Raw genomic sequence first — 12,010 nt, 5'->3', positions numbered from 1 at the left:
GAAAAAAAATAAACCAAAACAAAACAAAAATAAAATAAATAAACTTCAGATTGACAGGGTATTTGCTAAACAAACTAGGCATAACTATTAGGAGCACAAGCCAACACTGTGCTTGAAACAGAAAAGGAAATATTACAGAATGTATTTTCTAGCTTTGCAAGAGTTCCAGAGCTGTCAGCCAAGTGCCTGGTTTCTTGTTGCTGAGCATCAGTGTCCTGTCCAAAATGTTCAGTCCAAACTTCAAGAGGAAACTGTCTAATTTGAAACAGCTGACCCTCTATGTGCAAGCAGGTTCTCTGGTATGGGTGCAGTTTAACGTGGGTCACTGCAAGTGTCCTTCCACCCTGCTAATGCTGGTGGAGAAGAGAGCGCAATCAAGCTGACTCGACACATAACTGATCATCTACTGACAAAAATGCGCCCTCTAGTGGGAACCTAATGGCAACACAAGATCTATGGAGCTCTTCAAATAGCGTATGAACTTTCATGTTTGTATGTGTGAAATGGGACCGTTCAAAGGGAGTAATTCAGATACAACAGGCCACATGTTTTACATAACAGACTAATATGAGCTCTAGTAAAACAACATTTTATGAGAGTCAATCATTTCAACAAAATGATATAATTTGGTTTAACTGCCTTATATAAATTGAGCACAAACAAAGAGTTCATTGAACATGTGTGGGACAAATATAATATACTTGATTGTGGTGTATATTAGCATGTTTCCTCTGCAGGGTGGCTCAAATTCAAGGCGTAAAGAATCTAATTTTCAAACATTTATCTTCCCATCAAGTGCAAATCTACTGTTGTTTATGTCACTGGAACATGGTTGAGCAATTCCTAAGAAACAGCAGAGCATTTTTTTTAAAATTCAGCCTTTCTACCCCACTAATACTATGCATACTTGTATTTATGTGGATATTTCTGTAGTAATTATTTAAAATTTCTTAATATCCCTTATGGCATTCTTCAGACGTGTGTATACAATATAATAATGCTGGACTCAATGATGTTTTATAAGGGCTGCAGTATTTGGTATTTGGTTGGAAGCTGTCCTCCAAAATGCCATCATTAGCTTTTGCTGCATGGGGGTTTCCCACAGGAAATATCTGTGTTACATAATTAATCAATTGTTAATAAAGAGCCTATCAAGTGTCGTGGCATTTGGTTAAATGGTATTCTTTACGGGTTTACCTCACACATTCAGAGACCATTTTCACAAATGTTAACAGTGGATGTAAATGGATTCCCACGTTAATTAGTTCCACACCTTCATTCCTAGTCCTTGAAAAAATGTGAATAATGTGACAGGATTAATTTGACGTACAAAGGAAAGTGGTTATACATTAAATACATGTCTTACAAAGATTTAGGTTTAGAAGATGGAGAAGATTTCATTTCACTACCAAGAGTAATAAGCGTTGTAGGTAGACATTTAGTTCTCAAAATAGGACTAAAGTAGGAAGTCTGAAAAGGAACATTTAGGCTTGTGTCCATTCCAAATACCCAAATTTAGTTAAAATAAAACAAATCTTGAAAAGGCCATAATTGTGATTAAATTAACTGTTAATCTACTCTACTACTATGTAGATATTGCTCATGCATAGCTAGCTAATGAATGTCAGGTCTTTTTAAGGCTTCATTTTCCCACAAAAATTGCAATGGGAAACCAACTGAATGTAATATATGACACAGACTTACTGTATATACTCTTGTTATCAGTTACTTTGTGGTCACCGGAATTTATTAAAATTGACATAGTCAAAAGATAATAACAGCTTAAGGCAGCTTTTATCAGCTGGTATCTAACAGCAAAACAGAGCTGTGACGTAAGAACAAGCTGACCTTTACTCAAGCCCTTCGAGGCATTTAAATAAAAAAGATTAATTTGAAAGCAAACATGAAAGTTGTACTTGTGATTCCATATTTTGTTTATATTTATTAATATTGTGTGTTTATTAGCATCGGGTATCTCCTTCATCTGCCGCAAGCAGAAGAGGACTTCCTGGAAGTGGTGGATAAGCATCTTCTAATAATTTACTCTGTTGCCTTCTTTCTTACAGATTCAGTGTTTCTGCCTCTCTCGCTCAGGTCACAATCAGAGGTCTGATCGAGCAGGCCATGAGAGAGATTACCCACAGATGTTACTCTGTTCCCGTTGCTTAAAAAAAAAGAAGACATAAATCTGTGCCACCAGCGTTCACACATGCCTCTTATGAAATTAGACCAGTTGATTTCTATAACCTCTCTGATGACACAATATAGCTTCTGACAGTAGTGTTGTGATCCAGCAACTAAGAGGGTCAGAACGTCATTCCTGGAAAAAAAAGTATACTTTGTTCTGATCCACTCCAGTCTGACTACACTGAGCATCGCTGAAATGAGTTTGTATCACTGAGCGATTGCTTTTGCTTGCCCCTTCGTCTCAGGTATGTGGTATCCACACACACATACACACACACACACAGACACACACACACACACACACACACACACACACACACACACACACACACACAGACACGCACACACACACAGACAGACACACACACACACAGACAGACACACACACACACACACACACACACACAGACACACACACACACACACACACACACACACACACACAGACAGACACACACACACGCACACACAGACAGACACATACACACACACACAGACACACACACACACAGACACACACACACAGACACACACACACACACAGACAAGACAGGCACACTGAAGACTGCCAGAGAGACAGACTGCTGATAGGACTGATTATAACGCATTGGCAAAGCCGGGATGTGCCATTTTCAGTAAAACATAACCTCTCTGGCATTCAGTACAGTAAATATTTTCCAACTTCATCATGGTGAAGGAATTCAGTTCCATGAAACACAATGATCCACAAATCCAGGACTAACCGTACAAGACCAAAATAACCACACAATCTTTGAGGGTGGTCCCAATTTCACAATTCTTTAGCATTCAACCTCCTTACCCACTTGTTCATAAAAATTCATTGAAAGGTTTAGCACCCAGTAATTTGTGGTGGCAGTATTTTGACATTATCATGCCTGTTTATTTTTTCATAGTTTCACCCACCATAGTTTTGGTAACCCCAAAGCTGTGGTCATTTCTGATCCTCTACTCTGACCTCTTTCTTCACCATCAACCCAAAGTACGTCACTCTCAGAGAATACTGCACATAACAAGAGAGCCGGAAGCTGGCTGGATGGATTGTGGCTGACCAGCATCGGATTGGTCAGAGCTGCCCTGGGGAAACTGGCACATGCCGTTAGCACTGGATGTCGAGAAGCAGCTACAGTGACTTTATCCCTTTGCCCTGTTGTGCTGGGTATGGCGTTGGTTAATGATAATTTCCAGAGCCACGCTCAGTGCATGTCCTAGCCAGAGCTCTGTCTCTATCCTGGCCAATGGCTGTAAGCTACTGGCTTCTCCCTGCTGTTCCTTACTCTCAGACTTTATACAACAGGAAGCTGGCTCAAGCTGAAGGTGCCCGTCAGCTTGGGAAGAGAAAAGACAGACCTTGTCTCATCCCTGCTGCATAAAGGGATGTGGCCTTGAAGCTGGCTTCAAACAGCGCGACAGCTGTCATTTGCACGAAAAAAGCATTTCGACAACTCTTGGCCTTGACGCCAGCCTAATCCCTGATGAATTACTATATTAACTACAAAAACAAGGAAACGAAGAAGAACATGAAGCCTTTATCAAGGTTGATTCTCCCTTAAATCTATTACGAACTGTAGCACAGCACATACAGCACTGAGGCTACATTCAATTTTTAGACTCTTTCTCACAGTGAAAACACTTAAGGTAACCCAAAAGAGGTGTATCGGCAGCAGACTGGAGGACGCTGTTCTCCCCTGAATCTGGGTGGATAATGCGTAATTGAATGGCACCTAGTCTGAGTTCAAACGCTTGCCACAACTGCTAAGGGAATCCATAAGCGCACCATCTTCTTGTTTGTGGATCTAAATGGCCGTGCAATCAAGTGTGCACATTTTTATGAATGGGAGTAAGTTGTGCGCATGTGTGAGTGGGAGTTTCCCTCCTCTGGGAGAGCAGCAGGACCGTTACTGTACTTTTCCCACGCTTCCTGTGGTAAAATGCACTCACGTGTCTCATTCAGCTGCCCGTACATGCAGAGCACGGGACAATTGATCGGCCGGGATAACGGCAGGGGTGCACACAGCAGCCACTGAATCCAGATGCCAGGATGTTGAGGTCAGAGGTCGTGGAAGGCAAAATTGGACCTGACGTGTATAAATAGACACAGAGCGCTTGCTAAATGATGACCGGTTATGTTTGTTAATAATCCGTGTGAGGCTGAGAGCAGCTGCTTGTGAATATTACATTCAGAAAGCAGTGATTTGCGTTGCAGAATGCTTTCACCATCTGGGCTCTGGCTCAGAGGAAGCGACAGCAGTGACTGGTTATCCCTTCCCCAACAGAACATACGGCCTGGAATCAATCTATTTGCACTGGGGTTTGTCCCGAAATTTGTCTACTGAATTTACCCTTGCTTGAATTTATTAAGCATAAGGCAGGAATATTGTATACATACCAATGGAAATGCCGTACACTGTCTATACTGGCGCTCTGGACATGTGCTAGTATATCTTCATTCAGTAATGGCCTGTCTTAGAAGTTTCCAATTAGGTAAACAATGAAATATCAAGAAGTGATTTCTGCTTTGCATGCATGAGCATTTGAATGAACTTTTGAAACTTTAACAAAACTACATTCTTAAAGACTTGCTAGAACTGTAAACTGAATCTGTCCAGCAATTGTGCTAACTGTGTAGGAACATGTGGAAATACACATACTACATTATCGGGAGGGGTGAAGCCATGTAGACACTCAGAACAGTAACCCAGTGCAGCTGAGAGTCCTACCACTAGGTGAGGCAGTTGTGAAAACCATGTTGGAGTCTGAGTGTTGGAGGTCAGAATCTCACCATACTTCCTCTTACTCCATGCAATCTAATGGAAGATTCAATAAAGAGCCCCTGCAGTAACCTCCCTATTGGCTAGTACCCTGTGCTTGGGTGATCTCTGATGCTTTTGTTAGATTCTTATCAACACCAATGGCAGAGATCACCGTGGGTTAGGTTTGCAGAGCTAAGAAAATATTTGTTTTCCCACAAGCTGAGAGGATACCCAAGGCATTGGAATGATTTTGAAAAACATTATAATCTTGACCTACAAGTTAGGCATAATGTGGAAGGTATTTGTGCATACCTTAAAGTCTTAAAGTCACTGATAACTGGCATGTAGTGTAGGGAACTCATGGTTCAGTTATGACAGCAATTCATTCTGAAAGTCCAAATGAATTTTCTTCCACACAGTCTTTTTATTTGTAAATAATAAAAATGAACTCTTTTTAATATAAAACATACACATCATTTGAGCCACATCTGTTGTACAAACAAGAAATGTTGTAGTGAATACTTTTTTTAATAGTTTCTTTTGTTGTTTCAGTGGAACACATAAATTGTAAACAATCAGCATTTTTTTATTTTCCATAATACTGACAAAGTAAAGAAATCAGTCTCACAGGACATGAAAAGTAAACTTTATTAAACATGTTTACATGACATGAGTTGAAGGTTCAGTTAAAAACAAAAGGGGGGGGGGGGTGGTGGTTATCTGACAACTGTTTTAGAATTGAGGTGTACCATCACCCAGCGTTGAGTTTGGCCATTTTGGGACTGAAATGGTGAAGCCTCTGTTTCAACCACTGTGGACCGGGGCCAGCTCAGCGGTCCCTGTGGACTGGACTTCAGCCCCCTGGATTCTGAGTGGGTCTCTTTGCAAGCATCACTAAGACACACGGTTGTCTCATGATTTGCAACATGTGTGTCATATCACCTGTGTTTGTTTGTGTAAGTGTGTGTTTATATATAACCGCATCTCATTTACATATATATCTATATAGTTGCTTTTTTTGTATAATTACATTTGGGATAATTATACTTCTATTATACTTTATAGTCTGATCTGATGTACTGTATACACATTTTCTACTTTAGTCCCAGCCCCACAGAAGTAAGTAACAGTATACACCAATATGTTCAACAAAAAAGGGCTTGGGTTAGCTCAGTACTACAGTACAGCACTTTCTCCATAGGGTAAAAAAGAACAACAACAAAAAAGCATTTAAAAATGTTTTCTAGACATTCAGCACCAGAATGAAGGACATCATCTGGACTGGGCTGTGCCAAATGTCTACACGTGATATGAATGGCTTCGGTTTCTTGGTTATCTCTTTATATTAAGTACGAGCAATCTGTACAAGTACATGCAACATACAAGCTGGCCTACAGTATGTGGAACTAACACACATATCTATTTCAATAACGTTTTTTTGTGTCCGCTTTGTTTTACAAAATGTGCATGCAGCTTGGAACAGTTCCAGAGTCATGCTTCTCCCAGTGGTGGGAGGAGTCGGAGGCCTGTAAGTGGATGTGTATTGGTGTCTGTCTCCTGGACCATTGGTTACTTGATTGGTTACTGTCACATTCACAGAAAATGCACAAGGGGATTCTGAATGACTCGTTTGTTCTTTTTTTTTCCCGAACTCTAGGCAAAGAGGAAATGAAATGGACGTAAAAGAAGCTAATCATAATTTGGCTTTTTTCTTAAATTTTTTTTCATCTTTTTTTTTTCAAAAAGTTAAACTTTTTGCAGTAAAAAATCAAGCTCTTGTGCTTGCGTTAATCTCAAAATAATGTAAACGGAAGTCTGATAAAAACACTAACATGTGCAGGGTTCCTCCCGAAAACAGTCAGTGAAACTGAACAGAGCTTCAGCTCGCTCTCGCCAGGGTGGGCCGGGGCGTCTCCGCTGACACGCGATCTGGCCCCCTGGCGACAGCTCAAAGTGGCATATGCTAAAACCCCTATTGGTCAACCCTCCCCCCCAGGGGAGGTCAAAATGTACATCTATACACAGAGGGTCGAATTCGACGTGTTCATAATTCAATGGACGAAAACAGCATTACAAGCTAACATTTTGCTGTTGAAATCAAAGAAGGAAAGAAAGAAAGAAAGAAAAAAAAATAACGCTGCTTCTTCTAACAGTCCCCAGCGTTGGTAGCAAAGAGATTGCTTTCTTTTTTTATTTATTTATTTTTTCCATTCCATGCAAACATTAGAAAACATAAAACCCTTTACTTATGATGTGAATGGTTGTGCCAATGTACAAATAGAGAAGAAGGAAAAAAGAGGCAGAGCAGCCAGTGACAAAGAGACTGAAAAGGGCTTTCCACAGAAAAGAAGAGCCAGAGCTTGGATCCACATTGTCTGGGTACCAAGAAAGGCCATGTGCACAGATGCCTTGGAGTGACTCCGATTTTGCAGATCTTGTGTCAGCAAAAGGGTACACTTCAGAGACCTCACACCAACCGCCACCGCAGGTCTCTAACTGAAGTCAATGAGCTCTGATGATCCGTTTAAATGAATATAACGTCTTCGTTGTTGTTGTTCAGGTCAGGTGTCCTGTTTAGCATAAACTCTGTGGTCCCTCAATTACTTAAAAACGGCTTTCCTAGCATTCTGCATCAGCCCTATTTCTTAAAAAATCATCAAAACAATCAATTAAAACAATGAGAAACCAAAATAACGAGAAAGCTCTACTGACAAAAAAAAAAAAAAGCTACAGGAGTGATTGTCAGGCTCCAACAAAGCTTTGATCGTGATTCTGTCTGTTTCTGATTGTTGTTCTAGGTTTCTTTTTTTTTTTTCCTCTGGTTATTTCATCTCTCATTTCTCGCAAGTTCACTAGGATCGGACGCCCGGGGGTCCCGATGAACTTTCAAGTGATGACTGGGAAGCGCGTCGAGTGAGAGAGGCTAACGTAGGATCCACCAGTGAGGAGGGGGGGAACAGTTTGTACCAGCCAATCACTGTACTGGATAGGTCCAGCTCCTCCAATAGGATCTGTGCAACTCCCATGAAGCATTTGTGGTCCATTCGCCCATAGTCTCCCCAGACTATTACCTGAGAGAAAGACAACACACACAAAATGGCATTTGAGGCGTGAAGCACTCATAGCACAGGATTCAGCTGGTTGAGAACAGGAAGAGATGAGCTACTACACACCTGGTCCCCATCACTTACCTGCAGCACTTTACCCTGTGGGCTCTCCTCGAAAAGCAGTGCTTGCTGGTATAACGGATCGAGTGTTTTTCGTGCAATCTTTGTTTTCTTTTTGGCTACATACGCTCCGTTATCCAGTAAATAGACCTTAACGTATGGAGCTGGAGAAAACAAAAAAGAAATTTTCTCAGTAAAAATTGGTAGTGATTGTTCCCTCTGCTTGTCAAGATACAGTTTGATAAAGTAACCCACTGAGACAATTTTTTAGACATCAGGGACGCTTGTTTATCAGAGGCCATTACATTACAAGACTGCAAATTCAACAGTTCTGCCAATTTGTGGAATGCTGACTTGAACTCGCCTAAGGACCTGTCCATTTGTGCTGAATATTTCTGAGGACCTCACTTGTGTTTTAAGAATTTGCCTTATTTTGCCCCTTTTCTTTGTGGAAGGCAGTTACATAAAGGGCTGAGAGCTAAACAAAAATCGCAATTAGAAAAACAAATATTCTGAAGCTCATTCCCCTGACAGACTTTTGTAATAGCCTTACAATCTCTCATTTCAGACAGCACAGTACTCCCCCCAGGCAATACTGCATACTATATCAATAAAAAAAAAATCTGAATTGTGTCTTAGTAATGGTGAGTACTGGCTTCATAAGCTGAACTCTGCAGGCAATTATTGTATTGCTGTATCCCTACTAAATGTTTTAGAGGAAAACCATTAGGGCTGTTCGGTCAGCAATAGCCACAGTCACAGGTTCCTTGTTGTATATTGGAGGTGCCAGAGGAAATGTCTCACCGGGGAGTGATTTGGATCCTGGCTTTTGTGTTAGGCCACGTGCTCTGATCACTTCCACCTCCAGCTGTCCCTTCTTATCCATCATTCCAATCTGAATATCTCCTGGACAAACAAAAAAAAAAAAGAGGAGAAACGGCACACCGTCAGTGACTACCGCAAAGGACCTTCTTACATGCAGCAAGGAAGAGAAGGAGGATCATTATTATTATTAGCAAGGGTGGGAGAAAGGAGACTGATGCAGAAAGTGAGTGGGAAAGGAGACTGATGCAGAAAGTGAGTGTGAAAGGAAGGTGAGCAGAGAGTGGAGGGCTAAAAGCAGAGATATAGCCAGAGGAAGGGGAGCGGGAATAAGTAGGAGCAAGCGGAGTAAGCCCTTTCCTTACCTATGGCGGGCGTAGCCAGGGTTTGCCTTCCTACTAGTTGTGCAGGGCCTAGACCATCCAGGAAGTCACTGAACTGGCTGTCAGCCCCCAGACGTACCCCGGAGAAGATCAGACTGGACGAGGGAAACAAGTTGCTATTCAATTTATGCAGGCTTCAACCACGTTTTAAAAAAATTTTTTTTAGGCAGACAAGCGATTGTATCCCAATTCCTAGATACAGATAAACACAGCACAGCAACAGAACCCAATTCGAGTATTTACACGTCCTGCGTTTTTAGGCTTGTACACTGCGCTCTCTCTGCAGCAAACTCAGTTTCCATGACCTAGTCCCTTTAGGAATGTCAGATGGAGATGCCAGCCATTGTCGTGATTCAATACAAAAGTATTCTAGAGTCCTTTTCCTATTAATCAACTTCTAATTAGGCGGAATGCCTCTGTGGCCCTCATCTGCTTTGCCATGCGTCATTAACAGCGGGCGTGAGTGACAGCTGAGCTGTCAGCTTGCAGCCACCGCCTGATTAAGGATGCTGGTGCTATTTCTGGACAGGAGCAGGCCTTGCAGGGCCTCTCGGCAGGAATGATGAAAGATGTTATAATTACGAGTAGGAAGGGAAGGTCATTCACGATTGCGTCTGGAACTAGGAAATTACATTACCTCTGTGAGGCAGCTTTTAATGTCATGAATTTCTCGCACCTTCTCATTGCATGGATATACTTTTTTGAAAAGAAAATTGTCTTTGTCTTTGTGGATGCATTGATCTTTTCTGCTCTGTGTATTTGTTTTTTCAGTGGTAACACACAGCACTAGCTTATGGAAATAGATGGTTAGGGAGAACATTGTGCATTCAGTTTCATAAGTCATAAGAGGTGTGTATCATTGTTCCTCGGTATCATTATAATAACCACCAGAACAATTTAAGACTGAAATAATGTAGAAATGACTGTCTTAAAATATTTTTATATAGTCATATTTGTTATTTTGAGTTAAAAGTCAGCTTTTAAACATGTAAAGCTGAATAGAATGCAGTCACTCCCTGTCTAACACGGCATACCAGAAACTAAATAAATCTTATTATTCATTCATGTCATGCTTACTATTTGCTATATTTTTAAACAGCATGAATAGGCCCTTAAAATAAAGTTAAAAAGGCAAAAAACAGTGACCTGTATTACTATGACATGATGTTTATGAAAAGGGTTTTAAACATCAGTTAAGGAAAAACAGCATATTCATTTTTCTTATGAGAAAGACTTTATAAATTTTAATATGGTAGGTATCTTCATAAGATTACTTTTTTAATTATCATTCAACACAGATACACAGTTTATGAGAACAGAACAGAGAATGTGTGTGTGTGTGTGTGTGTGTGAGAGAGAGAGAGAGAGAGAGAGAGCGAGAGAGAGAGTGAAAGTGATATCAGCTTGGAGAGGATACTGACTTCCCCTCGGAGTTATAGCTGTTCATGCTGCCGTTGGTGGAATCGCGGCTAGCCTGGCGTGCCATGGTGTTGCGTGGGTACTCCACTGCCATGCCAGTCTCCTGGCTGCGCTGGATCTGCCCCTTCGACTTCTTATTGGCGGCTTCTGGAGAGGCACACAGACAGAGCAACGTCACAAGGCCGCAGAGGCATGGACTCCCCCGAGCAAAGGAGAAGAGCTCGTCCCATCGCGCTCCATTCTGAGAGCCAACAGAAGCCATCGCAACGCTGCAGAAAACCTTCAAAGCCAGGTGTTAACTGTATCAGAGTCAGCCAGCTCATAGAGCAGCACCAGTTCTGACGTCCCTATCTTTTGTTATACATTTTGTTATACATAATGAATACACTGGCTCAAGCCATAAAGAGTAACAGATGAGAATCTGCTGTAGAAGGACACAAATGAAAAGTGCAAGTACAGATAGCTGAGCTGGTAAAGTCAGTACTAGGGAGAGAGGCAGCTGACCCTCTTATCAGCTGGGTTGAAGGCTGTGTTGAAGGAGCTCAGGATGCTGATTCTAAGAGAATGCGCGAGAGTGTCCACTCTCATGTCTGCTTACTTTTAGAGAGCAACCGATTGTCAGTACTTTGGCCCCCTAGCTGTTGTTTTTGTTTCTCCTTGTCTGTCAGTGTCATCCATGTGCCTTTGTTTACAGTTCTCATGTGTTTCGGCCCTGCCCCGCTCTCCACCCTGTCCCCGACCACCTGATTTCCTGAACGCCTCCACCTGCCTGCCTGCCCACCTGCGTCCCATCTCCTCATTAGCCCAGCCCTTTATATACCCTGCTTGTCTCTGTCTTGTTGCCAGTTCGTCTCAGTTTTTCCTCTGTTGCGTGCCTGTGCCCGGACACCAATGCTACTCAACTAAAACTTCTCAGGCAAGGGGTCAGTTACACAGTCTCTTCATGGGTGTAGGTATGTGTCCATTGTCGTATGTGTGCATTCGATGTACAGCACATTGTCTCAAACTGCCCAAGCATGAGAAATAGTACACACGGAGATTAACAAGTGCAAGTCACTTGATCCAGAGAAGCATGTTCCAAATATAATAAAAAAGTATGCATTTCATTTCCCAAACGGGTTTACCATATGTGACACCACATCAGAGCTGTCTGGCATTTAGAGTACAGACCCCAAAGATTATAGATCAGGACGTCACATAGTGCTGAACTACCCATCGTGCACTGGGATTCCTCAGTGTCCTTCCAAGCTCCCTGATCTTT

General features: G+C 41.8%; 1 protein-coding gene across 12 annotated transcripts in view; it reads right to left on the bottom strand.

Annotated features, from left to right (window-relative positions):
• Window positions 1-5,662: 5,662 nt before the first annotated feature.
• rims1b (regulating synaptic membrane exocytosis 1b) overlaps window positions 5,663-12,010 on the bottom strand; it is a 92,049-nt gene continuing 85,701 nt past the window's right edge. For all 12 annotated transcript variants that reach the window (XM_036525080.1, XM_036524985.1, XM_036525019.1 and 9 more), the window contains 5 exons: window positions 10,752-10,896; window positions 9,313-9,425; window positions 8,930-9,031; window positions 8,150-8,289; window positions 5,663-8,029 (listed from right to left, as the gene is read on the bottom strand). In XM_036525080.1, coding sequence (XP_036380973.1) covers window positions 7,811-8,029; window positions 8,150-8,289; window positions 8,930-9,031; window positions 9,313-9,425; window positions 10,752-10,896 — 719 coding nt within the window. In that variant the 3' untranslated portion in view covers window positions 5,663-7,810. The remainder of the gene's footprint in view (window positions 8,030-8,149; window positions 8,290-8,929; window positions 9,032-9,312; window positions 9,426-10,751; window positions 10,897-12,010) is intronic.

Source organism: Megalops cyprinoides, chromosome 1, assembly GCF_013368585.1.
Source record: "Megalops cyprinoides isolate fMegCyp1 chromosome 1, fMegCyp1.pri, whole genome shotgun sequence".
NCBI lineage: Eukaryota > Metazoa > Chordata > Actinopteri > Elopiformes > Megalopidae > Megalops > Megalops cyprinoides.
The sequence above is the reverse complement of the archived record's forward strand: the minus strand, read 5'-3'. Positions and strand labels throughout refer to the sequence as shown.